We start from the raw sequence: 22,512 nt of genomic DNA, 5'->3' as shown, positions 1-22,512 counted from the left end.
CTGCTCTAGGGAGCACCAAGTTTCAGTCAGCTCTACTCTAAGGATGTACATCACGTGTCAAAAATCTGAACTTAAATTCCATTTACACATATCTTCAGGGATCCCTGGGTGGCGCAGCGGTTTGGTGCCTGCCTTTGGCCCAGGGCGCGATCCTGGAGACGCGGGATCGAATCCCACGTCGGGCTCCCGGTGCATGGAGCCTGCTTCTCCCTCTGCCTGTGTCTCTGCTTCTCTCTCTCTGTGTGTGACTATCATAAATAAATTAAAAATATTTAAAAAAAAATAAAAATAAATGTACACATATCTTCAAATTCAAGAATGAGCTGTGATGTGTGTCTTTGGCTAAAATGAAACAGCATATTTATGACTCACCGTGATTGCATTTTGTTGTGACCATTTCATTCTCTCTGGATCTGTTTTGGAGTAATCTGATACCTGGTTTAGGCTCGGGAACTTTCTATGTGGGAGTCCCAGAAAGGGCATGGATGAGGCCAACAGTGCAACACTTGCAGAAAATCTGCCCACTTCCCCTCAGGTTTGACCCAAGACCTGCCTTAACTGCACAGACCTACTGAGTTTCCAGAGGACAATCAGTGGGTCACAATTTTGCTTCACAGTCCAAGTCCTGGCTCCCTGGACCGTGAGTGCCCGTCTCCTTTCAGTGACTCGCGGCATTCTGTGAGGGGGAAGGAGTGCCCCAGCCACTCACCTTCTGCTTCTGGGAATGTCTCGTCCTCGGTCTCACCGAAAGGGTTGATGCGCCTAGGGGAACCGCCAGAGTCCGACAATCAAGACCTTTTCGGCTAAAAGGACGCGAACTCCCGAGCTCTAAGTCAGAACAGCAACAGCCTTGGCAGGTGGTTGCCGGCACCGAAGACCTCGAGAAGACCTCGAGTTTCCTCTCGTTTCTCCAGGAGCCCACCCCGCACCCCCCTCGGGGTGTACCTGTTCCCTCTGTTCTGCTCCAGGAACTCTGTGGCAGGAAGGACAATATCGAACTGGATGGGTGTCCCGGGTGCGATGAGCTCATCGGCCTTGGGGACACGGAGCTCTGCTGTGGGAACAATCCTGTCATTCTCCATCTCGGAATTTCTCAGGTTCTGGCTGGAGTGTGAAACGGGGAAATCACATCCCTCTTAACCTTGTGCCTTTGCAAGCAAATGAGCACGTGCTCAGCGCGGTGTGACATCTACAGACCAGGGTGAAGACTTCAGCCAATCTTGAACTAATTTTACAAAGAAAGCTTCACGGAACAGCATTGGCGTCCTTGGTTGGACTCCTTCCGGACTCCGGGACCCTGGGACACCCCCCGCCGCGGCACAGCATTCTGCACCACGACGTGCCAGTGCCGGTCAGGACGTCACCTAGGCCTTCTCTGGCCTCCTCCCTGGGAGGCAGGCCTAGGCGCAGGCTGCAGCTAAATCGCGCTCCTACCCGGCCCCCAGAAGGCACTCCCAACTGCTCGGTGCATGAACACATCCCGGCTCTGCCCCCGGACGCACCCCACGCTTTTCCCGGTTACCGTTCCCAGCCCGGCACCCTCTTTCCAACAGCCGCTCGAGCTCCCCGTCCTCCGCCGAGCTGTGTGCAGCCCTGTGCCGCCCCGGGAGCCCGGCCGTCCCGTGCACGGAGCTGCCCAGAGCCTGCGGCAGGACAGAGGACACGGCCGGGGACGCCACGGGCCGCGTGCTCCTTCCGTCGGTGTCACGATGCCGTCATCTGACCGGTCCCATCCTCATACCCCTCCCCGGCCAGGGCGCAAGCTCCTGCGGGAGGCTGACGGCGCCAGGTGACCTGACTTCCTAGCTCATCTGGCACGAGGCCCCGGGCACCTCGCTCACCCCGGGTGTCACTGCACGGAGTGACTGGCACGGCCCCGCCAGGGGAGTGCCGGCGGCCCGGATGGACATGCTGCACGGGCGGGGCCCGCAAGGAGACCCCCTGCCTTCGCCCCCGCCGTCACCGTCACCGTCACCGGAAGAGGAGTGTGGTCTCGGGAGCCGCGGGAGAGCCCAGGGCCCCGCCGCCGAGGCCCCGCCGCCAGCTGGCACGCCCCGTCACACGGCCTCCCGCCCAAACAGCAGGAGCCACCCGGTCTCCTCCTCCGGGGGCTAGGTTCGTAGGTGGGGAGCCCCGAGTAGAGGCTTCGCGGGAGAAAGGGGAGGGGGCCCACGGCCTTGGCTCCCAGCGGCTGGGGAAGAGCGCGCGGCGCGGCGACCCGGCAGGCGAGGCCCGCACTGCCAGTCGAGGGCACGGCGGCCCGGACGACTGCACACACGAGTGACGCGGGGCATCACTGTGACCTCCGGCCACCACTCTGGCAGACACGCTTTGCGATCAAGGTCCCACAGCAAAGCGGCTCACAGTGGAGCTCTCCTCCTTGAAGCTCCTCTTCTTGGTTCCTCCTCACACCACTTTCCTTCTTGTTTCGCGGGGGCTTTAGCAGGTTCTTCCCTCCACTCCAGACGCTGGAATTCTTGAGGCTTCTACCCGAGGCCCTCCCTCGATGGCCTCGTCTACCACCACAGCCGGTGTCCACATCCCCAGCCCTGGGACTCCCTCAGGGCTCCAGACCTGCGTCATGGGTTGACCGCTTGACAACTGGGATGCATCACGGGCTCCGCAATGTTACATCCAGAAGACAAGGGACTCTTGGTCCCCACGAGCAACTCCTTTCCTCTCTCAATATGCCACCATCCATGTAGGTGCTCAATCAGATGACGGTCGTCATCTCATGTGTCCCTTCCACTCACAACTCACTGATCTCAAGTCCTACACATTGTGCCTCCAAAACAAGTCCCCAAATAAGTCTCATCTCCTGTGCAGAGACCCTGCCTGATATAAGATGCCACCGCCATCACCTGGGCTGCTGCCATAGGCCCTGACTGGACCCCTGCTTGCCCAGCTCTGTGTGCTGTCGTCCATCGTAGCCACAGCTGCCCTCAGACAACATACCGTGGATCATCTGTCTTGACACACACACACCTACCTCTCTTCCCCCTCGACAACTCTCCAAGTTCCTGACTCCCCAAGTTCCTTCGTGATCCATTCCTGCCTCCCTCCCTCCCCAACCTCACCTGGCTCCCATCCCTCTGTGCCCACACTAGCCATCCTGGACTCCTTTTTCGGTTCTTCAAGCACACTCTGCTCTCTCGGCTTCTAGCCTCCGTACCGGCTACCGGAGACGCAGGAATCCGGCTCTGCTACTGCTCATCTTTCACCTCTGGCTACATACTATCTCTGCAGGCAGGCCTCTGTGCCAGCGCCTTCGCCTTTAACACCAGAGCACTTTTCTCCATTTTCACAAAATATTTATTTACCTTCTGCCTGTCTTTACCAACAAGACTCTGCGACCTAGCCCAGCGCCTGGGCCCAGAGCAGCTACTCCACAAACAAATGATACTTTAGGAGCCAGATAATGCACGAGTCCTGGAGGCCTCGGGCTGCAGAACAGCAGAGGCCCACACGGTGCTCACTTAGAATTGAGTGGCACTTTGTTCCCAAGAATAGCTTCTCCGCTCCCCCGCCTCAGTGGCATCCAAACATTCATTCTTCACGAGCTGACCCTCAGGGACAGAGGAGCCCACCTCCAGCACCCACACCCTTCCAGTCTCTGTGTTGGTTCAGCTGGCTGGCTAGCGGTCTGTTTTGTTTGTTGCAGGATTCTTCTGTGTGATTTACTGATTCTACAACTGGGAGAAAAATCAGTTGCTGAATAATTAAATCTAAGCTACACGTTTTTTAGGAGACCAAGCACACCTTTAATTACTAACGCTAGTAAACTACACATGGCACTCTAGAAAGAGTGCTGCTCGAACTGGAAAGGGACCGGGACGGTGGCCTAGTTTTGCATCTTCTCGTATCATAAAGTCAGGGAGACAGAGGCCGAGGGCCGAGCCATCAGCATGTGCCCAGCTCCTACCCCCACAGCCCCTGGGGAGCAGGCTGGCGTGTGCACCCACGACAAGGCTGGCAGCCTAGCTGGCTGGCCCGATCAGTATTTCCATTTCCACTCAAGGCCCTCCTTAGAGCTGCCTTTTGTGAACACACTGCCTATGGAAGGGTTGCACCCAGCACTCAGGTGTGACCTGTTGCCTCTTGCCCCTTTGTAAGCACCTTTCCTCAGGTTCTGTGGTTGTTCCAGCTGCGTTGTGTGGGGCGTCCCTGCCCTGCCTTTCTCCCTGCACACCCCAGATCCAATGTGTCCTACATGCACAGAGCCGCAGGACAGCCTTTCCCCACCCCTCCTCACAGCCAGTTCTGCCCCACAGCACCCAGTCCCCTCACAAAAGAACCCTGGCTACCCTCTGGCCTCCTCTTCCATGGCTCCCTCCCATGCACCCAGGGTTCTGCGTGTGCACACTGGCGCCCCACCGCACGGCACTGAGACTAAGCTAAGGGGGTGAACGCTTAGCTTTCTTATTTTTTTTTTTTTTTTTTAACGCTTAGCTTTCTGATGACTTCTGTCTGGACTCACAGATAATATCTGTGAAACATTTATTTAATGGGGTTCTTTCTACCGTGCTGCTGAAAATGGACACCAGATACAGTCCTAATTTTAACTTACCTTTGGCATGACCAATACTACAGCCCTTTATCAGTTAACTAAATGGTAACTGCCATTAAGTTAAAAGGTGGGATTCTTGGAATAACCTGAAAGCTATATTCAAAACAGGAGCGAAGCTGGATGCATGAAAATATTCACTATACATGATAATAGCAGAGGAAAAGGATGCCACCTAAATAGTCAATGGCTAATAATAATAAATCATGAAAGTCTATAGTGACAAAAAGGAACAGTAACAAAAAATGTAAAAATATGAAAAATATACGTGAGAAGGCAAAAGTAACACACATGTGAAAGCACCTGTAACACAGATGTGGAAAGGGTGACTTTGTCCCTTATTTTTTAAAAAAGGTTTGTTTTGGTTCTAGAACGTCGTTGTTGCTGACAGAAAATGTGAGAAGCCCTGACCAGCTGACCCTCGAGGCAAGTCGTGTTTGCTTGACTGCAGCCGAGGTCCAGCAGGCAGGATGCGCTGAGGTCAGGCGGCTGCGGCTCCTGGCTCTGCCCCTCATTGGTGGTGGGATCGGGCACGTACCCCACCTCCCCAGCAGCCTGAACTCCACCCCTAGGGGGGCTATGAGGACAAAATCACTCATAAATACCCCGGAACCACTTTCCCACGGCATTTAGTTACCTGGGGCACGAACTTTCGTGCTTTTTTCCAAAACTTGTAATGGGAGTTACTGCTTGGAGAGCCGTCTGATTCAACTTGATGGCAACTGCCTACAAACGCACAGGAGGTCCCGCTCAGTCCAGGACGGGTGCTCACCCTTCACACTGAGCAAGGCCGGGGGTGCAGGGGAGGAGGCACGAGTTACCTCTGGGTTGTCGGTCAGGTAGATCTGTCTGGAGATGTTGTTTATGGCACATATCCACTGTGGAGAGAGGACAGTAAAGAGTCTGCTGGAGCCCAGTCACCCGCTAGACTAGGACACAGGTGAAAAAACAAAACCTTTACCTCTTCGTTTTCCTTTCTGCTTTCTGCCTGGAGGATTATTCCCCTGAAATAAAGTGCATCCAAGTCAGTGCTTCCCAAACCCCTGTGACTGAGGCTTATTCACAGACACTGAACTCAGTGGTGGCCCCACAGGAAGGGCCAGGAGGCAGCATGACAGGAAGGAAAGACAATGGGGTTCTGGCTCACTGTTCCATCACCGTGTGATCCTGGACACACACGTACTTCCCCTGGGCCTGTGCTTTCTCATCTATAAAGTGAGCAGCTGGGCTCAGCTCTACCAGCTGGAGGCTGTGGGTCCTCAAGCATGGACATCTCGTGGGCTCTCAGACTCTGGAGCTGCCAGGAGCCCCTGGTCCCTCCTCCCAAACATGCCCACAGGGGTTAGCAGACACTCCACACCTCCCTCCCCATGGGGGGAGACAGAACGGGAGGCAGGTAACACTGCCCTACCTGCGGTGGGGGCTTAACCCTTTCCAGGGACTCCACATCTGTGGGAGGTGGGGAGCATAGATCCCACCCCTGTCTTATATCTGAGAAGACCAAGGAGTTAAGTGACTGCACAGGACCACAACTGGGATCCCGGTCTGCTCCTGCCACCCAGGAAGAAGGACAAAGTCTGAAACCACCCTGCCTGTCCAGCAAAAGGTCGGCTTGCACCAGCTTGCCCGGACATGCTCCTGTCCACTTAGGATCTCAGCTCAGAACCCCACACGGAAGCAAATGCAAATCCAGCAGCAGCAACCTAAGGATGGGCGGCTCTGGCCCTTGGAGCACAGTTTCGAACTACGGCTCAGAGGGGTCCCCACTGTAGTGGGATCTGTGAATGACACCAGGTGACTTCTGCTGGGTCCCGGAAGCTCACGGGGGTCTCTGCGGACAGTGCCATCACTGAGCCCACCATCCCATCTTCAGTTTCAGCTGCGGGGCAGGCAGGAGTGGCCACAGCCTTCCCCAAGCCTCTGTGCTGACAAACAGCTCCTTCCACAGCTGCCTGCCACACAGGGGTCATGTCTCTTCCAAAGCCATGGGGCAAATCTGCACCGGGACCCCTTAAATAAGGCAGAGTGGATCCCACAGGGGGCCTGTGTGCTTGCTTAAACAGGACAGAAAAGCTTCCTCCCAAAGAGCAGCCGGCATGGAGGGACGAGGCCCTTGGCAGGGTTGGGTGGAGTCACTATACTCGCTCTCCTCCCAAGGACACCCGTGTGGCCTACGATTTTCCGTTGGGCGTGGTGATCTGGAAGCAGTATCGCCGGTCTTCACAATCCACCGCCATCACGGAGCAGTTGTCCAGGTCCTGGATCAGGCCTCCTGCCACGGCGCCCCGGGGTTGACACATGAGGTTCCCACCTTGTGTGAAGAAGTAAAGCCTCTCCCATGTGGTAGTGACCAGCCCTGTTTTACTGTAAGAATTGTGGTTTTAGAAAGCCTGCTGGTACTGGGGAGTGCACCCAGCACCTCAAGTTCTTGCTGCCTCTGGATGAGTACTAGTGGCATTTTAGAAATAATGCTTCTTTACATTAAAGCAAAACTGCTTTGGAAATAATCCAAATGCAAAGGAGCAGAAGAGGTACCACTTAGCCTGAGTGACCTGGAAGTTATGGGCTCTGCTTACACGGGAGATGCTGGCCCAGGGCCAGCTCCGCTGTGGGATGGCACGTACACACCCACTGGCAGCCAGACACTGGCTCCTCCCGAGATCTGGAAACAGATCAGTCCATCCCCACTGGAAACTGGAAACCTAGGTGGTCATTTCTCAAAGACACAGAGCCCAACTGTTCTCAGTCAAGAGAGAGTCACCAGGGCCACCGTGGCTCCCAGCACCCCGAATCCTGTGGGACTTTACCACACTGAGTTTTGCTCAAACTGGATGTTTTATGGGCTGCTTAGAGGAGGAATATCCAGTAACTGGCAGGTAACACCAACCTTGTAGGGTACTCTAGCCATACAAACTAAAGGAGAGATTTAACTCATGATCTCGTTCCACCTTGGTAAGAAAACAGCTGGCAATTTCTCTCTGTGGAGTCTCCATTTGAGAAATAGCACTTACTTGATTCAGTGCTGATCAAGTAGCAACTATGTGCAAGGCACTAGGTTTCCTGCTTCAATAATTACAATTATTTCCAAAAACCAGTAATAGCTAACATCTGAGTGCTTACTATCTCCTAGGAATGACCTACTAGGAACGTTCTTGTAACACCTTTATTTAGAAGGTGTGATGAGCAGCTCTGTTCTGTGGGTGATGCAACTGAGGCCCAGCTAGGAGGCCTGACTGAACCTAGGTCTTCACCACACCCAACAGCCTCCGCCTGCTCTTGGACACAGGAAACCTCCTCATCCTCCCTTCAGTTCAAAGTGCCCAGAGTGTTCCAGTGTGGATCAGTCTGTGTGAACCGGGATGACCTGAATGCTTGCTGGCCCACAGACTCTGGCCTTAGCGGCAGGCCTCAACCACACAGCAGTCACCCCTCTGGGGCCTGGGCCAAGGGTGGGGAGGGTCGGTAATCCTATGGTCCATGATGATGCTGGTTAAGAGTGGGCTATCTGCACAGGCCCAGAGTGACGAAGGCCAGGGGTGGCCCACTACTCCCCAACCTGCCCTGCCCCCACCCTCCACTGAGCGGATGCCCTGTAGCCACTCTGAGGGAAAGCTGATTTCAGAAAGAGCAAGCAATGGCATTCTCACTTTCTCAGATTAAGGTAACCAGCCTTCTGGATGAGGTTCCTGTTGATCTGGGGGGCAGCCACATCAAAGTCTGGGGCATAAATAGACTCATCAACGGAAAGCAGTTCTTGCTGGGACACCCGCATCTTCTCTGCTTCGGCTTCCAGTTCCCCCTGGATGCTTAAGACAGAAGGTGTCAGGTCAGCTGCTCCTCACTGGCCGGCCTAGCACCAACCCAGCACCACCCAGAAGCAGATGACAGAGCCGTCCCCAGGGCTTCCTGCCTTGTGAAGAGAGCTCAGGCTCCAGACACTTGGGGGTTGTGGGGACTTGATTCTGCATTGCTAAGTGTTTATATGACTGCTATTGTAAATCAGAACATAGGAACACCACTGGATGATGCCTGAACCCAGTGAAATAGCTTCTGCAGTTTCTCTGCTGACAAAGTGGTATCCAGGTTCAGAACTGTTGGTGCATTTTTTTTTTAAGAGCCATTTATCCATTTTAGAGTGTGTGTGGTGAGGGGAGGAGTGCATATGCATGTAAGAGCGGGGGCAAGGGCCAGAGCTGATGTGGGGCTCCACCCCACCACCCAAGATCACCACCTGAGCCAAAACCAAGAGTCAGTTTAACTGACTGAGGCACTGAGGTGGACGTTTAACTGACTAAAGACACTGAGGCGCCCCACGCTCATGCAAATCTTAGGAAAAAAGCTTTGATCAGCCCATTCTCAGGGCTACAGGTGCAGACCACCTGCAAAAGAGTTGGAAAGGAGACAGCAGTCATTCCTGCCGCCCTCCCCCCCAGCCCCCCTTAGGTGGAAATGGCCACTGGAGATAGGAAATGAGAAGGTAGAATCAAGGTGCAGTGACAATGACAAAGACAATGTTCTTCCTTTTCTGGTAGCCATACCACTGCCCAAGACCGCAGGGGCCGCCAGCCAAGGACTGCCCACGCTACGCAGTAAGGGTGGGAGGCCAGTGTCCAGGCTCTGGCATGTATGCACGCTGAGAGGTGGAAAACCGAGAAGCTTTAGCTCCAAAGAAGCAGCTGTCCTTTCCTCCCACAGAGCAATGCCCCGATAGCTACCCTACCCAGTGGTGAGCCTTGGATATAAAAGTCCTGAACACCATCTTGCCCAACGTGGCCCATCCACGTGAGACAGCGAGGCATACTTCCACTCTTCCATGGTGTTAAAGAAGGTAAGACTGAGTTACAGATATTACAGTCTGAAGGAGCTCTGGCTGGCCAGCCAGTCCACTGTTTCTCAAAGTGAGTTCTTCAGGATTTTCTCTCAAAAGGGTTCTTTAAGTCTTATAAGAGTTTGTACGGTCCATGCTCTCCCCTTGGAGTCTCACAGTGTACATAGCCTATATCTTAATGCAGCTCAAAGCAAACAGTCTATCTAAATTAATTTTGGCTTTTTTGACATTTGAAAAGAACAGCTGGACACCCCTCTGGTAGCCTTAAGACAGGCAAGCTGAGAACAAGCCTCATTGGCTCACCTGCGTGTCACTGCCAAGACCGGGAGAGGAGAATGAGAGAAAAAAGCAGGACAGGAGGTGGAAGGAGGGAGCCAGAGTATACAAAACCACTTAGGTTCTTAAGCTTTCCAGGGTGAGAAGCCCCCTTGAAGACCCAGAGAAAGATTAGGACTGCCTCTCCCAGAAAAACACTCATGTGTGCCAGCATGACGTCCTGCACACAACTCCAGGGAGCGGTCAGGGACTGCCCCTCCTGCTGCCCACAAACCCTGAAGACTCCGCTTCCAATACCCAGCTTGAGCAGGGCTCCCAGAACCCAAGGGCAGAGTAGGAAAGTAACTTTCAATAGGTTCTCTTCCAAATTTTTTTTTTTTAATAAGTTTAACTGAATATCTATTAGAGCAGCAGCAGGAACCCAGAATAAAGGTAGAAATGTGTCCCTGTGGGGTTAGGGACTAATCTGGCTCTTTGGGTGACTGGAAAGGCCATTGTGTTGGTTTAGGCTGGGTTCTGAATCCCCTCACATCTCGATACAGAGGAGCAGGGCACTCACCTCCAGGGGAAGGAGGGCAGTGCCCTGGAGCCCTGAGCGGCACAGCAGTGTGGCAGCAGCACCACCCCCTGGCTGGAGAGGAGTGGCAGTATGCATCCACTCACCAACCTAAAGGTTAATCTGAGTGCTTTAGTTATTGGAACCAGGAGGTTCAAGTGCTTCCGGGTTCAGCTGGGAACACTGCCAGGGGGCTGTTGCCTTCCTAATGAACTAGACCTTGTTAGGCAGCAGAGGGACAACTCACAGACCTGGACCAGCCCTTGAGAGAAGGCGGCACAGCCAGGGTTTCACGCTTATCACATGGAACTGCCGAAGTGACTACTATGCACTTGGGCTAACCTGTACCAGCTCACAGAGATAATGACCGGGGTTGGGGGCTGGACAGAGGCTGTGAGATTTGCAGGGAGATACACCACAGCATCTGAAACACCAGCGCCAATGTCCTGCCATCTATAAATAATAAAATCTAGTGCATGAAAAACTTTGAAGCACAGATGGTTCTCCTAGGACACAGAAAGCCAGGAAATTCTGGGAGCTGAAGCAGGGTAAGAAAGAGGCAGTGAGAGAGGGCTGGGGGAGAAAGAAGGTGAAAAGTGACAGTAGGTGCCTTGCCTTCCTCTCTCCTAATATTTGGTGGCTAACAATCAGATTAAAAGGCAGGAAGCTAAAATCGGATTTCAAAGTGCTTTCTGGCCTCATCATAAGCCCAGTTTACACCTCTGCTGCCAGTGGCCAGGGACAAGAGCTCAGTGACTTCTGGGAAGGCACAGATGCCTTCAAAACTGCAACCTTCCTGCATGCTCATATGAATGCTGAGCTCTGATTTTCTTGGGATTTATTCTTTTTTCAGCATTTGAGGTACATGTTTACCTAAACAGAGTCCACTGGTTCACCTTAAGGTATTTTGAAATGCACGGACCCCAGTGGCTCAGTCGGCTAAGTGTCCAACCCTTGGTTTTGGCTCAGGTCATGATCTCAGGGTTGGGAGATGGAGCCCTGCATCAGGCTCCATGCTCTGTGTGGAACCTGCTAAAGTTACTCTCTCCTCTCCCTCTGCCCTTCCCTGCACTTACTCACTTGTGCTCTCTAAAATAATTTTTTTTGGAAAAGGTATTTTGAAATGCAACATCCTCAAGAAAGTGAGTGGCCTTCCTCCATTTTTCCACACACAGTAAAATCCTCCACTCCTACTTCCATTTTGTCTGTCTGCTTATCAACTTATCTCCCTCTGTCCCCTACTTCAGAAATCACGGAGTGCTCCCAGAACCAGGTCTGCAGTGCGAGTTAAACAAGCCTCCTGTCGCAGACACTGGCAATGGAGGCAAAGGGCGTCCAAGCAGCCATAGCATCAACTAAATGTGGCAGGACAGCCTGGAGACAGGATGCTGTGTTTTTAAAAAATAAGCCTTTGCAAGGCTGAAGTGCAACTTGTTAAATTAATTCAAAAGCAGCTTAAAGCCTCATTTATCTAGCATAAATTGGCAGCTAGCTTCCGGAAGAGTCACAGCACTCCTGGCGATGAACCCCATGGCCCCAAATGGGAAGCCAGACCACTTCCAAATCTACTGCAATCCTACACTGGGTCCTGGCTTGCAGGATGTGAAGGCTGGCTGTCAGCAAACACGAGACCCTCCCTCAGCACAGGACTGGAACTTGATGGTTAAGTCCCCTTCTGGACAATTTCTCTTTAGCTATCTAACCTGTTCACCCTCGGTGCCCCCACGGGTGGGAACGGTAGAAGGCATTACGTTCCAACAACAGTATTCCCGAATACTGGCAGCTGAGAAGGGGGCTGGCTGCCCAGACCTCACACAGGCGGGGCTTCCTGGGGCCCTCCCTGCTCCCAGAGAGATGGATTCAGCAGGAAAGGCAAAGGCCCACCAGACTGGAGCGCAGCCTTACCTCTGAACCATGTCCGCAACTGAGGATAAAAAGTTGTTCATACTTTGGGAAAACATCTCTGCTCCCTTCTTGAAAAAGTTAATCTGAAAGACAGAATCGTGATGCTGAAAGTCGTCTAGGAAAGGGGCTCAGGGAGCACAGCCGGTGTGAGCATACAGCACAAGGGCAGCTCCAGAGGCCGGCCTCATCGTGTGCATGTGCTCCTGGGCTTCATGGGCCTCTGCTGGGCCCATGCCAGTGGAGCTCCTCCTGAAGCCCCGAGTGCACTGCAGACTAGCTCTTACTGAAAGGCCATCAACACCAGGGATTACGTGAGTGCTCTGCTTGGCACATACCAGGCCAGGTGCATCAGTCGTCACTACTGACAATTATCTTTGACATTCTCATCATCAGCTCTTTCCCTCTAAATTCTCGACAGAAAGCTTCTAGGGGGCAAGGAGGTTTTCACCTTTGTGTCTCCAGGGGCTCCATCGGTGAGTGACACGTGACGTGCACAGCACCAGCAAGAAACTGGCGAGCACCGGATGTAGCGCAGTGGGTGGTGCTTAGAGAGGCCCACCCTGAAGGCCACCGCTGACCCCTCTCAACAAGCCATATGCAGCTCGGAACACGAGCTGGACAGATGATATGGTTGAGACACTGCGAAGGGGAAACAGGGCTACAGACCCTTAAGAGGTTCTTCTCACCCTGATGTCAACCCAGAGGGGACTGTGCGTGTGGACGATGCAGCGGAGCTCTGGGCCCGAAGAGGCGCTCGACACAGGTGAGCTCCCTTCCTGCCCCTACGTCCTGGGATGCATGCTCTCTCTGCCCAAGACGGGGGACCCCAGGAGGGCTCAGTCTCTTTGAAAATAAAACTTTAATTGCTGGCTTTGGGGGGACAAATAGAAGGAAGTCCTGACTTCCTGTGACTGCTGGGTATTCACATCCCAGAAAGTCTGGGTTGCCTCACAAATCCCAAAGGTTTGGGGAATAGGGGCCACCTTGGTGCACTACTGACGTCAATAACCATCTGGTTCCAAAGCTCAACTCTCCATTTCTTTCCATGGCCACGCCTTTAAAACACCTGGATACTAGGTGCGAACTGCTCCATCTTACGTGCTATTCACAGAGCTAGAACAGCTGCAAGCCCAGGTCGTGAATAAACAGAGAAAACACTCAGCTTGGATGTATTTCTCACGCTTTATGCCAGCTCATGTGTCTGATCTGGAAGCAGCCCTTGCCCTGAAAGGTGGGCACGGAACTCTAACACATGCGCCAATGAGGCTGACAGGTGTCACCAGGGCAGCTCTGACAGGAGGCATCCTGGGGACGTATGTGCCCCCAAACCCTTGGTTTTCATAGTATAAAAACAAGATGATCACAGTTATCCTCATGTGAGGTATAATAATGCAAGAAGCTGCTCTGGCCCTTTTAATCATAACAGAGATCATAACCTTTTAATCATACAGAGATCAAAACAGTAAATGCCATTTGGAATCTCTGAAACCTCAAAATCAAAGTCTATTAAATGAGCCTTCTGCATTTCTAAGGACACAGCCTCACAGTGGCTTTCCTCTCCTTTCCCTCCCCGAACTCCTTGGAATTTATCCTCTGAATTCCACGTCTTAGCTCTTCTATTCTGTAAGCTCCTAGGGCAGGGGCTCATGCAATCCCTACCACAGTCTGATCTGAATGAATGGAAGGGAGGGATGAGATCTTGGCCACCTTTCATAGGGTCTACTCAGTGAATGTGACACTACTGTTGATTTCTGTGATCTCATAAACCTGCACATAGCTACAAAATCTTGGTTTGTTTCAGGCATGATGACTGATTCATGATTTCATTGCAAACCTGTTTAACAAGGGCCAGGGAAGGCAGAAATAAAGTCGGACAGCTTGCACTGAAGTGGGTGGTACTGAGAAGCCTGACCCAGATTCACGTGCCTTTCGTGAGCCACAGGAAGTACAGTGGTCACATGACTATCGGCTAACAAGGGTGGACACCCAGTCAACGCTAATCTCAAAGGGCTGATGAGTCAGAAGGAGAGTAAATGCTTTGGAATTATCCAAAAGATTCATGTGGTTAGACATCAACTGGTCTAGGCAAAGGAGCTATAATTTTGGCAGGATTCAAAGTCTGCAAGGGGAGGGACTATTTGGTTTTGTGTCTTGAAATTTGGGTATTTTGTGCTTAAAGTGAAACGTGCCACTCTCCATTGTCAGACACCTGCCGCTGTGGCCTCCCACCCCAAGGAGAAGGTGTGCTCTGTCCATTTCCCCAGGCACATTGGCGCTCTGTGCTCTCGAAGCAGAGCCCCCTCTCCCTGGGGCGGCCTCCACTTATCAAGTGCAGGCTGGGAGAAGCGGTGTGGTCTTTACGGTAAAGCAGGGTACTAGACTTTGTGAGGCCCCCCCCTCACCAACCAGGCTCCCCAACCACTAGCGGATCAGCCTGCAGCTGCTCAGCTCTCTGAGGCTCTCAGTCCAGGGCCCCCGGGCCTCTAATTAGTTAGGACTACCACTCCACCAGCAAGGGCTGTCAATCCTCCCTGGACAGAGTGACGGGGGCATTAATGAAAGCATAGCCAGGCACTCTGCCGGGCAGAGCTGCGGGACCTAAAGAAGGAGGGAGGTGGGCAGCGGAGTGGGCAAGGACATAGCATGGGCACTAGTGCCCACAGCAAGGAAGCTGGATGCTGTCAGGAGTCTGCTGCGGATGGGAGCCCACGGCTGGATGGGCCTAACTTTGGTTCTCCCCAGCTTTACGCAGATGACACAGACTACAGCACTCTCCTTAAATATCACCTCTGAAGACACAAACTGACTTTAGTCACCTCGCCATTCAGCAATGTCATAATCACATTAAGAAGGAGGATCTCTGCCCTTGAGGATCCTCTCTTATTCCCCTTTCCCCGAATGCTACTGATGCTGTTTTTTGAAACATTCGTATTTTTAAAACGTATTTAAAAATAATAGATGCTCTTATTATAATAATAGATGTGTGTATTTTAAAGAGTTGCTGACTATTTTCTTTTTTCTTCTCAACATTCTTCTTCCTGACATCCCTTTCTGTCCCTAGATTATCAACTGAAAGAAGATTCCTGGGTATCTCTCTGGCACGCTGGAGCATGGTGGGGGAGGGGCAAGCCCGGCCCAGAGAGGAGGGGCAGAGCTGCCTGGCCAGGGCCTTAGCCTACCGCCAGAGACTCCTGGCAGCCACATGTCCAGGAGATACTAATTGGGGGGAGAAGCTGCCCACGTCCCAGACAGAGGCTTCAGCAAGCGGTGGCAACGTTTTGCCATGCCCCAGAGGCCAAGGAGCGGGCTGTGACCATGATGGCAGCAATGATAAGAGCCCAGCCCTGGGTGGCCCTCACCACGCACACAGTGCCCTAGGCTGTCAGCCCAGCTCCAAGCAGTCAGCTGCTTCTTTGAATGGCAGACCAGGCCTGGCTCTCACTTGGCTCAGAGACAAAGGGCCATGCCAGCCCCTCCCCACAGGAGACCTGGGATTGAGGCCATCACTACCAGCACGTACAGCCCAACAAGTCCAGCTACTGATGAGCCAGCCCGCCTGGAGGCTCTCTGTGTGCTGGATCTAAGGCAGGCTCCAGGGTGGTAGTGTGTTCACGTTTCTTTCTCTGACAATGCTTTGGTTTCTCCTAAACACGACCTCTGCATGAAGGCCAAGCTGCTCTCCCTAGCTGGCTCAGGGCTCGGCCCTCAGGGGAAGGGCATGGCTTACCTGTCCGTGGGCAAAGCCTATCATGGGCTCCATCATGGCTACACGCTTTCTGTACTGCAGCGCATTGAGGGCACAGTAGTACTGCAGAGAAGAAAGGTGCTGCTTCCGCCGCGCCGCAGCCACCTCTTTCACAACCTCAGTCTTTGCCTGGGGGAGAGAAGGGAGGAACACATGCGTGGCAGTTCTGTTAGAGCATGATCCTACGACAATGTGCGTTTATTCATGAGACCCATTTCTATGACCAATACAATAAAACACAGACTAGGCCCCACCTTGAGTTTTAAAAACTCCCACCTAAAAAATACCAACATAACAATATATCCGTGCTTGTGGGGTTGCCCTGGGGTGAAGATCCTTTAGGAGAACAATAGAGTGGCATGCATGGAAAGCCACAAACATTTTAGTTCACTCATTAATATTGTATCCCAAGGAAATAATTTAGCTCAAGGAAATCATGCAACAGAAATAAGTTACGTGCATTAAAATGTTCAATATCATCTATAGTAGCAAAAAAACATGAGTTGAAGCAGAGTCAACACCCCGAGCAAGAAATTCAGGTAACCTGAATAGGTATGAGGCACACAAGCAGGAGGTACCAAGCTGGAGTTGAAATCATTGTGCAACTGTAATTTTACAATGGTTTCAAGTTGGTGTTTAATAAACCAGTTTGAAAAGCTAGAAAAGGGAGGTAGAAGTCTACTTAGGAGATTCAGAATAAGTAATTAAAAATCTATGTATATTAAAGCAGAGAAAGAATTCATTGAGGTACCTCTCAAGGCCACGAATTTCACAGTAGGAACACAGAAAAGGAGCTTCAGTAAACAAGGTGAAGAACAACATGTCAGGTAGGTTCTTACCTTCTCGTTTTCCTTTTTTTTAGGAAGCCTGCTATATTTTGCCATTGAGAGGTCATGCTCTGAAAATAAAGAGGCATTTTAGCACCCAGATGGGTTGAAAGGCAAGAACATTCATTCAGCATCTCCACCCACATGAATACTAAACCCACATGCCAAGAATCAGAGGATGCCTACCATTACTGGCGAGTCCAAAAAGATCCTTTAAAGTGCTAACCTCTGGAGAAAAAAAAAAAAAAAAAAAAACATCTTAGAGCAAAGAAAAATAAAATATGCCAACCCAGAGTTCTGTGCTTCCCCGAGAAAATAAAAGTCTATGTGTGGAAGGAGAAAAGCTTTGCGAGCACCTCCTCTGGACCTCTGGCCTCACAGGGCTCCGGCCTCCCGGCTGGGAATCCTAGTCTGACTGGATCTTGTGGCTTCAGCTGCATCCCCAACTTGGGGATGCAGTGACCCTCACTGAGCTTCTGGTCACTCCCCGTAGATAGCATCCGGGGGGTCTGTAAAGCAGAGGGCACTCTGGGGATGTGGGCTCTTCATGGAGACCTGGAGTACATACCTAAGCTCCGATTCTTCAGTGCCCAGAAAGTTTTAATACCTCTTTCCTCAGAATACCTGGACCATACCTAGAACCTACAAATGCCCTGTTGCTGCCATTTTAACACGTAGCAAAGCCACCACTAATAAAGGAGTATGGGGTGCTAGTTTTAGTGAAAAAGTCTGAAACCATCTCATATCTGGTACTTGGGACAAGCCAACCACCACCACTATCCCAGGTGGGTACTGCACTGTTAATGTGGCGTAACAAAGTCCAAGACCAAAAAAAAAAAATGAAGAGGTCAATAAAGGAGGGCTGTCCCAGGTTAAAAACTTTAAAACACAAAGACACCTAAAAGAAAGCAACACTTTCTACAACTCTACCACAGTCCAGTTTTGCTTTGTCAAACAAAGGAAAGCATTTTCATAACTTTTATATCGTTTTTCAGTTTGACTCAAAACTGCCTCCAGTTTGTAAATTTCTCTTCACATTATTCTGCCTCTTTCTGGTAATGGGCTGCTTTCTGCCTTTGTTGGCCTACATTTCCCTTTCTTCTTCTCTCCTTCTCACTTCCTATTGGAGCACTTTCAGGGTTCTTGTCTTCTGGGGTCAAATAGCTTCCTTACTATCTCTAGGTTCTCTTCATTCAGTTATGTACTTGTATTGGTGCATAAATGAAAAAGGCAGTGAAACATCAGGTAAAAGCTATCATGCAGTGGGGAGGCCAGATTCTAATCTGGTTCCCAGGCTGACTCAGGTAAGACCTGGGCCAAACCCTTCAAACTTGTGTATTGGCGTCATCAGAGAACATTACTTTGATTCACAGTTTCCATTGATACCTAGAGGCTTCTCTTTTTACTACTATTAGACAGTTTTATTCTCTTAAAACAAACAAAATCACCATCCTGGGCAAATACTATTAATCCACACGCTGAGCCCTTCGGGATTAATGAAGCTCTGGTCATGACCCTCTCCGCCAGGGCTGCCTCCCATGCACAAAGCTGAAAGACACAAATCTGACAATGTAGGTCTGGGTGGTTTGGGGGGTGGAGAGGGGACTATTTTCTGTCTAAAAGACTTGGAATTTGTTTTCAAAATGATATTCCCACACATTTCTATTATTTTATTTAGAGAAAGTCTTCATGAAAAATGCTTTCAGTTCATATTGGATGATCAGCACAGGACGACATGGAGCTTTGGGAGTTACATGCACTTACAGCAACATTGAAAACCATGAAAACCCCTGCTCAAGAAAGGTTTCTCCCTATACAAGCTGACATCTCATTTCCTGTTCTTTGTCAAGTCTTAGTGCTGTCAAACTGCCCCTGGGAAAAGGTGATTCTGTTCTACCCCTGCCCCCTACAGCCTCAGGTGATGTGATCACAGGAAATCTCCAAGGTGGGGGAAGGGGGGGACACCCTCTTTAAGATGTATTGCATCTTTTCTGCCTGAACAAATTTTACGTTTTAAGGTGATATATATATATATATTAAATATATAATATTTTATATATACTATATTTTATATATAATATTATATATATATTATATATAATATTTTATTTATTTAAGAGAGAGACTGAGCACGAGAAGGGGGGCAGGGCAGGAGGGATAAGCAGGCTCCTCGCTGAGCAGGGAGCCCAAAGCAGGCCATCCCAGGATAAGGACCTGAGCCACCTGGGCAGCCCATAAGGTGTTACATTTTTAAAGAAGAGATACTATATTGAACAGATCTCTTAGTACTCAGGTTTGGACTTTTTGGGCAGCAATTTCTTACATCAGTGTTCTAGAAAATACAATTCTTTAATCTCTAAGCAATGGATATTTTCAATGACATAAAAAACAAAAAGACTAGGAATTCGAGATTCCATTTCATAATATCAACTACATTTTTCCAAGATTTTTAGTTCTTTTTTATTCAGTTTCTGGCTACCTTGATTTCCCAGAGATATAAAATTATTCTAAAGTTTTGTTCTTGTCTTTCGTTGAAGAACCAAAATGAGTCCAAAAGGGCAACCACGCTCTCTAACTAGTCCCAGGTATGCCTGCTCACTAACATGTGAGCTCCAGGAGATCTGCCTTGTTCCCGGCTGCAGCCCAGGGTCTGGCACAGATAAAGCAAGGTCCCCGCCCCTCCTTCCCTAAGCCACCCACTTTATACGCCAAAGCATTCATGACTCCCCCAAAACAGTATGCCTTCAAAATGCTCCGAACCAGTAATATAAGCCTTGTCATCTCTGCCTCCTTGGTAAACACTACTCATCTCTCAAAAGCCAGCACAGAGATCACTTTCTCCAGGGAGCCCTCCTTGGTACTCTAATATCAAAAGGGTAATAACACCTTCCTGTGTGCTGTTTTTATTCCTTGTACCTCCCTGTCCTGCTGCCCTCATTACATGTTATGATTGTCTGTTTCCAACTCCATTTTCTCAGCAGCCTATAACCTCCTTTAGGTGATCTAAGAACTTAGTGGGGATTCAATGAAAGTTAGCTAAACTGAAATGCTCAGGAAAAAATGGGCATCCCATTTTTCAATGATGCATGCATTTAAAGAAATTAGTACAGTCAGAACAATTATGAAATGAATTGATATTTTGAAGGTAATTGGCACTGAACTCAGTAACTTTACCTGTGAGATCCTTTTCTCGAAATTGTATAATAGGTAGAACCATCGTGTCTGCCAACTGTTTAGCCAGCTCTGTATGGAGAACATTAAGCTGAAAAAGAGAGAAATCTTACTGAAAAAAATTATATCCACTATTACTGACACAATCTGATTTTGGCACAGGATCATACTGAACTCTTCTGTGTGGTTCAAGAGTTCTGTTACACTCCCTTGGCAAGTAAACAACCCTTCATAAAGCTGCAAATGATATAGGCCTAGAGATACTAAAACTGAATGCAGGTTCTAACTGACCCAGTTAGGTTTACTAAAGGAGGCCCTGAGCCCATGGCTACAGTCTGTTTACTGTAAACCTTGGTTCTGTGTTCTCAGTCGGAGCCACACCCGCTGGAGGAGGACACTTTCAGTGTGCTTCCAGTCAAGGCAGCTCACCAGGAGCACTCACCGCAGGTCATATTTACCAGGCCACCCTGAGCTCTCTCCCTCTTAGAAGGGGGCAAAGTCACACTTGAAAGACCGGCCTGCTGGGAGCCCATTAACCCTAAAATCAAAGCAGCTGCAGGCCTGGGAACTACTCTGGAGAAAGAAGACTCCCCACTGAAACCTCAGATCCCAGGCCTCTGTTCTTCAGAAAAGGATCTTTCCAAGAACAAGATGACTGTATTCAAATGTGATCCCCCTCACCAGGTAATTATAATGGCTCCTGATTCTTTCTCTTCTTCCACTTTGTCAAGGCCTTTCCTTTTTTTTTTTTTTTTTTTATTGGAGTTCAATTTGCCAACATATAACACCCAGTGCTCATCCCACCAAGTGCCCCTTCAGTGCCCATCACCCAATCACCCCAACCCCCTGCCCACCTCCCCTTCCACTACCCCTTGTTCATTTCCCAGAGTTAGGTGTCTCTCCTGTTTTGTCACCCTCACTGATATTTTCACTCATTTTCTCTCCTTTCCCTTTATTCTCTTTCACTAATTTTTATATTCCCCAAATGAATGAGACCATATAATGTTTGTCCTTTTCTGATTGACTTATTTCACTCAGCATAATACCCTCCAGGTCCCTCCACGTGGAAGCAAATGGTGGATGTTTGTTGTTTCTAATGGCTGAGGAATAATCCATTGTATACACAGACCACATCTTCTTTATTGTCAAGGCCTTTCTAAATCCTGTTGTAAATGGTGCAGGAGAAATAAAAGTCATCCCCCTCAGTGCTACCATTTTTGAGTACTTTTTGCATGCCAGAGTTACAGGTTTTATATCATTTGGTTCTCACCCACTCCGAGAGTTAGGTTTTATTTATTATACCCATTTAACAGACAGGCAAACAACTCTCCAAATCCAGACTGCAAAAAAAGGTGGAACAGCTGGGATTTTCCAATTTTAGTATATGTGCTGCCGAAGCGAGCACGGAACAGCTGGGATTTTCATCCTACTATACCGTGTTGGATACAAAGTCTTTTATGCTCACAAATGTTTGGTAGTCTGGACACCAGCAATGAACACAGATATTACTGAAGATGTTCTGGGATTCCTGCTTGGTGAACAAAAGGGAAATCACCCAGCAGTCTTTCTTGGCAGTATGCATTTGCCAGTTTCTTTCAGCGGTGACTGGGTGACCGCAGTCACATATGAAGCCCTCATGTGCACACAGTTGTCCCTCCAACAGATCTGGTCCTTCAGGGCTGTGCCTCCATTAGAGCTGCTTTGATAAGCTTACAGACAATCATTTGTCAGGCAGGGGAGCTATCAGCCAAGCAGTTAATGGTCTATCTTTCAATCAAGCTGAAGCATGGCAGCTTTATTCTGCTGAGAACACATGAAGACAGCCACACCAATAAATGCCACCAGGACAAAATGTGTTAACTATTTTTCCTGAATAGCTTCAGTAAGAAATGTATTTTTCTACTAACAGTTAAATGAATGAAAGTCAACAAGTATACCTATTATGTGTCTTGCTACGTGTTCAATACTATCATATACATCACCTAATTTAATCTTTACAATAACCCAGTTAAGGTGGGCTTTCTGGATGCTGCCACTTACAGATGAAGAAACCAAAAATCAGGGAGATTAGGTGGCTTTCCAATTATTATGCTCTTCAGGAATGGCAAATTTCCTACCTACTCATTGTCTTCCTAATTTCTTAAGGATCAAGGAGTTTGTCACCAACTTTTTTGCCATCCAGCTTCTGAGAGGTAAGGGACAATCACTTCTAAACATAAAGCTTTTGCTCAATAGAGTGGAAAGGGACTACCTCTTGGCACTTCAGTATTGTCATCCTGAAAGTAAGGATAATCCCATCTTCCCTGCATGGGTACTGTAGACAAAACAGAAAATACTCAGAGTAGAGGGCCTGACACATACTTGTTAATGTAATCTGTAATGAGGACGACTTCCTGTCTCAGGCACTCTCCATGGAACTGATCTAGAAACTCTGCCTTTGAAGAAATCCACAAGGGCAGAAACCTCTGTATGTGTACAATACGAAATGTCTGGTTCCTAGGCATTCCATTAAAAATAGAAGCCACACAAATCTCTACTTCTAGTCAGCTTTTTAATTTCTGAGTCAAGTAACTTGTCTTGAAACTTTTCAACCTAGTATAGGCCCAGGTACAGAAAAACACCTGAAAAGCTACTCAAAAG

General features: G+C 49.8%; 1 protein-coding gene across 5 annotated transcripts in view; it reads right to left on the bottom strand.

The window, feature by feature from the left end:
* Positions 1 to 22,512, bottom strand: part of APPL2 (adaptor protein, phosphotyrosine interacting with PH domain and leucine zipper 2) — a 50,806-nt gene that overhangs the window by 8,237 nt on the left and 20,057 nt on the right. For 2 of the 5 annotated variants that reach the window (XM_072844262.1, XM_072844263.1), the window contains exons 5-17: positions 19,876 to 19,963; positions 16,888 to 16,929; positions 16,714 to 16,772; positions 15,857 to 16,003; positions 12,130 to 12,212; positions 8,212 to 8,370; positions 6,740 to 6,928; positions 5,526 to 5,568; positions 5,386 to 5,442; positions 5,202 to 5,290; positions 946 to 1,104; positions 710 to 762; positions 87 to 248 (exon numbers count right to left, since the gene is read on the bottom strand). In XM_072844262.1, coding sequence (XP_072700363.1) covers positions 87 to 248; positions 710 to 762; positions 946 to 1,104; positions 5,202 to 5,290; positions 5,386 to 5,442; positions 5,526 to 5,568; positions 6,740 to 6,928; positions 8,212 to 8,370; positions 12,130 to 12,212; positions 15,857 to 16,003; positions 16,714 to 16,772; positions 16,888 to 16,929; positions 19,876 to 19,963 — 1,330 coding nt within the window. The remainder of the gene's footprint in view (positions 1 to 86; positions 249 to 709; positions 763 to 945; positions 1,105 to 5,201; positions 5,291 to 5,385; positions 5,443 to 5,525; positions 5,569 to 6,739; positions 6,929 to 8,211; positions 8,371 to 12,129; positions 12,213 to 15,856; positions 16,004 to 16,713; positions 16,773 to 16,887; positions 16,930 to 19,875; positions 19,964 to 22,512) is intronic. The other 3 variants (XM_072844264.1, XM_072844266.1, XM_072844265.1) reach the window with 2 other exon arrangements.

The sequence above is a fragment of the Canis lupus genome, chromosome 11 (genome assembly GCF_048164855.1).
Source record: "Canis lupus baileyi chromosome 11, mCanLup2.hap1, whole genome shotgun sequence".
NCBI classification, from domain to species: Eukaryota; Metazoa; Chordata; class Mammalia; order Carnivora; family Canidae; genus Canis; species Canis lupus.
The sequence above is the reverse complement of the archived record's forward strand: the minus strand, read 5'-3'. Positions and strand labels throughout refer to the sequence as shown.